The 4,620-nt window shown below is 36.0% G+C and overlaps 1 protein-coding gene across 1 annotated transcript in view; it reads right to left on the reverse strand.

The window, feature by feature from the left end:
* LOC119414691 (mucolipin-3-like) overlaps positions 1–4,620 on the reverse strand; it is a 13,414-nt gene that overhangs the window by 7,680 nt on the left and 1,114 nt on the right. Inside the window, exons 2-6 of the mRNA XM_037681794.1 lie at positions 2,860–3,085; positions 2,612–2,779; positions 2,192–2,345; positions 885–963; positions 721–817 (exon numbers count right to left, since the gene is read on the reverse strand). Of these exons, the coding sequence (XP_037537722.1) occupies positions 721–817; positions 885–963; positions 2,192–2,345; positions 2,612–2,779; positions 2,860–3,081 (720 nt within the window). The 5' untranslated portion in view covers positions 3,082–3,085. The remainder of the gene's footprint in view (positions 1–720; positions 818–884; positions 964–2,191; positions 2,346–2,611; positions 2,780–2,859; positions 3,086–4,620) is intronic.

Below are 4,620 nucleotides of genomic sequence, written 5' to 3' on the forward strand. Positions count from 1 at the left end.
ATTAGGCTGAAAAGAGTTGAAATTTTAGTGCAAAAAATGTAGAATTAGCTGAAAAAGCTAAAATTAGCATAAAAACAGCTAAATAATATCTGAAATATTAAAAAAAAAGCTGAAACTTGCAGAAAGAAGTTAAAAGCTCAAAAATGTTGTAGTTAGCAGAAAGATTTTGAAAGGATTACAAAACAGCTGAAAAAAATAGCTGAAAGTAGCTGAAAAAAGGTTAAAATTTGCACAAGGAAGCTGAAATAAGCTGAGAACAAAATGTGAAAGGAGCAGTAAAAGGTTGTAAACAGATCTAAAGATTTGAAGGATGGAAAATGAGCTCAACTCATTTTCTATTAAAAAAAAATGGCAGAAAAAGCTAAATATTTCAAAAAGCTAAAGTTGCACCAACACCAAAAGTCATAGACAAATTGTCTTGAAAGAGCTGAATGTTTTGATTTATGATTTGTTGAAATAGCACCAAAATTTTGGAACGAGAAAGATGCAGAAAAACATACAGAAGAAAAACGAATCACAATAGTGTGAATGTTTCATAAACGTTCACACAATAAAATTAAATATGGAATACGCTGGGCTCAGATCTAAAACACAACAAATGGTGAAATAAATGCAAACTGACTTAGTATTTTCTGATTTCCACCAGCCCCTCATTTTTCTAATCTGGTGTTGCATAAACTCAGCTGAAGGAGTGCCCGTTTACAGATAACTGTCACCAACCATTACATGGAAGCCGTAACAGTCCGGGAGCTCGTGGTGCCTCACGGTCTGCAGGTTGATGGTTTTCAGATTGAAGCTGATGTTTACTGATAACAACCTGCACACACAAATAAAACTTAGCAGGCTGCACTGTTTCCACCTGACTGTTGAGTGGAGTGGCCTACCTGTTAAAATCTAAAGAAAAGTTGACTTTAGTCGACAAACCGCTGCTGTCCAGCTGCACAGGATAGATGGAAATACAATCTGTGAGGAGGGAAAATGTAAAAAAAGATGCTTCATTAAAAAGCAGAGCAGGAGGAATAGTGTGAATTTATACATCAAAACGTTTGGTTCAGTCAGTAACAGTGTCTCTGACGTTTAGTGGCCCGTAACTTTGATAGTTATTTATTAATTATCTTGAATTATAAAAACTGCTACTCTTCAATTTCTTTGTTTTCGGAGTCTGCTTCAGCACACCTTCTGTTTTTTGTTGTCTGATGAGTTTAGCTTATAACTGCTTTTAGCTTTAATCTAAGCTTTTAGCTACTAATTTATTGCATGTAGCTTTTAACTACCGGTATTGTTTTGACTAATTTAGCACTTATCTACTATTTTGTGCATTTTAGCTTTTAGCTAAGTATGGTTTTTAGCAACTGGATTGTGTTTAGCTCAGGTTTTACTTATTTGAGCTATTAGCTGTGGTTCTGCAAAATTTAAATTCAAGCAACAGTTTAGCTCATTTGGATTTTGTGCTACTGTTTAGCTAAGTTCAGCTTATAGCTGCAGTTTTTCAACGTTTAGATTTTATGGTTTTGGAAAATTTCCTTTTTAGCTTCTGTTATGCTAACTTTACTTCTAAACTATACACTTTAGGTAGATTGTGCATTTATCTAGAAGTTGGCTAATTTTAGCTTTAAGCATTCATGTATTGTTTTGTTACATTTAGCTTTTACTTACTGCTTTGCTGATTTTATAGTTTAGTTATTGTTTTGATCATTGTAGCTTTTAGCTACTGTTTAGCTGCATGTGGCAATCAGTTTTTTTGTGTTTAGCTATGGTTTAGCCACATTTAGCTTTTAGTTATTGTTATGCTAATTTTAGCTCTTAGCTACAGCTTTTGTATGTTTTGCGTTTATCTGCAATTTTCCAACTTTAGCTTTCCAATTTGACTTAGCTAAATTTAGCTACAGATTTGCTGGTTGTCTTGTAGCTTCTAGTTTGCTAATTTGAGCTTTTATCTACAGTTTTGCAGATTAAAGATTCTGTTTTGTTTATTTTTTTCTAGCAAATTTCAGCTTTTCAGCATTAAAATGAGATTTGTGCAGAAAAAATGCAGTTAATATCTTACTTCCTCTTTGATGTCACATGATCCACATTGTGACTGTTTTCCAATCTTGCCTGTGATTCAGCTTTTATAAATTTGCTTCGCCATAAAGTCACAAAGATAAATGAAACCTGAACAAATAAAGATTCAGCAGCTTAGAGTTTTTACCTTTGTCAGTGTGTGGATCAATATCAAAGGTGTCTCTCGCAGGGTCCAGGGTGACGTTTTCGTAGAGCACTTGGCAGATGGACAAAGGTGTGTACTCGCCACCAACCCTCTCATATGCAAGATTTCCTAAAGTCAGGTTCTGGAGACTGGTGTACTAAGAAAGAAGGGGAAACCGTAATTATTTTGACATTTAAACAGACAAGATTTATGTCAAAGTGCATGCTCAATAATCCAGGTTAAAAAAATCCAACAAAGTTAAGTCAGGGCACTATGAGTGTGCTGCTTGTGGGGCTGAGTTTGTTGTGGCTCCTCGGACTGATGAAGTCCTTTGGATGAAGGACGAAACATTTCCACAAAAAAACGCCATCCAGATGACCTGACTTCACTTTGCTGGATTTCTGTTTGTGGTGTTTGCAGTACCCGGTCAATGATGTAATAGATGTGGTCGTACACATCTGTTTGGGTGTAAAGTGCATAGTTTCCCTGCCGGTGGTCCCTGTATCTTTCCAGGAAGATGTGTCTGAACGTCATCAGATTATCCTCTTTGAACGTGGCCATCATTTCATTGCTCAAGCCGAAAGAGACCAGCTGCGGAAAACAGATGAAACACGAGACAAATCTGTGCACGTTCGTGCTCACCGGTGAATCAAAAGGGTTCTTTTACCAACCTGAACAGTGATGATGATAATTTTGATAATCTGTAGTATCAGTTTCCATGGTTTGCGACCCCTCGCTCTGTACTTATCACACGGGTTCATGAAGAAGTACTTCAGCTTCCGTCTGAAGTCCTCAATAGTGTTCGAGTCCAGTGTGCGCGTGCTCCATCTGCAGCCGCCGTTCACCCTCCTCGCCTCGGCCTTCGTGCTCAGCAGTGGCTCAGATTCCTCCATTAAACTTCAACACAAACAAGAAAAATAACTTTTCAACTATAAGGAGGCAAGTTGTTTGTGAAGCAGACATCTTTACACATCTGTCCATTCCAGTCATTTTGATGTTTATCAAACCGGTTCTCCTGCTGAATGGTCATATGTTCTCCTCCACAGGTGTAAATGATGTGTCATAGTGTTAAAAATCATTTTAAACCAAAATGAATAAATCATGTTCTAAAACAGGTGTGCAAAATGTGGCTCTGGGGTCACATTTGACTCTTTGGACCCCTCCAGGGGCTATAGGTTTAATCAAAACTAACATAGAAATTAATCTTATTTTTCTTCATTCCTACAATAACAATGGCAGATTTGAGCATTTGTGACAAATTCTGAAAAAAAATTCTGCCAAGGGTTTTGTTTACATTGGGTGCGTACCCTCATTTCAGAACTACATCAATCAAAATATCTGAAAAGGAACTGGAGTTAACTCTTTCAAGTTGCATCATTTAACAGAATTCAGGATAACCTTTTTAATATTTGACTTCATATTTTGCAAAGAGTAGTTTGGTTTTCTAACATTCAGCCACACGGGGTGATTTATCTCTAAAAGTTAAAACACTTTTCCTACATTTGAAGTAAGTTACAGAAAAATAAAACAGAAAGTGAAGTTTTGCAAACACAATAAACTTTTATATTTGGATTCATTAAACTTAAGCATGTGGCATGTAATTCTGGTAACCATAACAATTAAAAAGAAAAGTCTTACCTTAGATAAAAACAATAAAAGTTGGAGTAAATAAAAGTCTATGCCTTTATCATGAGAAATTCAATAAATCACAATCACACAAAAACTTGGTCCAAGTATTCTAACAGTTTATTAGAATGCATTTATAAGAATTATTTTTTTAAAATAAATAATAATATACATTTTCCACAGATATATAAACAGGATTCAAATTATTCAGTGTCTAAATTTAATCAACATGATTTTGCTCTCTTGCTTTGCTTAATATGTAAAATTCATAATAAATAATTTATTACAGAACTTTAATTTTATAATAAAATAAGCAGCAGTTTTTACATGTAATGTTTTCAAAACATTTAGTGAGTTGTGTTAGTTTTGTTTAAAGCTTCAAGTATGTTTTGAGACTGAATACCTTTTAGGGTGGCACAGTGGAGCAGTGGTTACCACTGTCGCCTCACTGTCGCTAGAAGGTTGCAGGTTCTGGATCCTGGTGATTTTCTGTGTGGGGTGATGGACTCCTGTGATGGCCAGGATGTATCCCAGATGGCTACCAGCTCCTCCACAACCCAGAAAGAAAGAAAAGGGTAAAAAAAGGATGGATGGATGGATGGATGATGGATGAATGATGGATAGATGGATGAACATATGGATGGATAAATGGATAGATGGATCGATGGATGATGGATGAACAGATGAATGGACAATGGATGGATGAACAGGTGGATGGACAAACAGATAATGAATGGATGATGGATGAATGGGTGATGGATGGATGGATGGATGGATGGATGGATGGATGGATGGATGGATGTGTG

Source organism: Nematolebias whitei, chromosome 9 (genome assembly GCF_014905685.2).
Source record: "Nematolebias whitei isolate Nwh7 chromosome 9, NemWhi1, whole genome shotgun sequence".
NCBI lineage: Eukaryota > Metazoa > Chordata > Actinopteri > Cyprinodontiformes > Rivulidae > Nematolebias > Nematolebias whitei.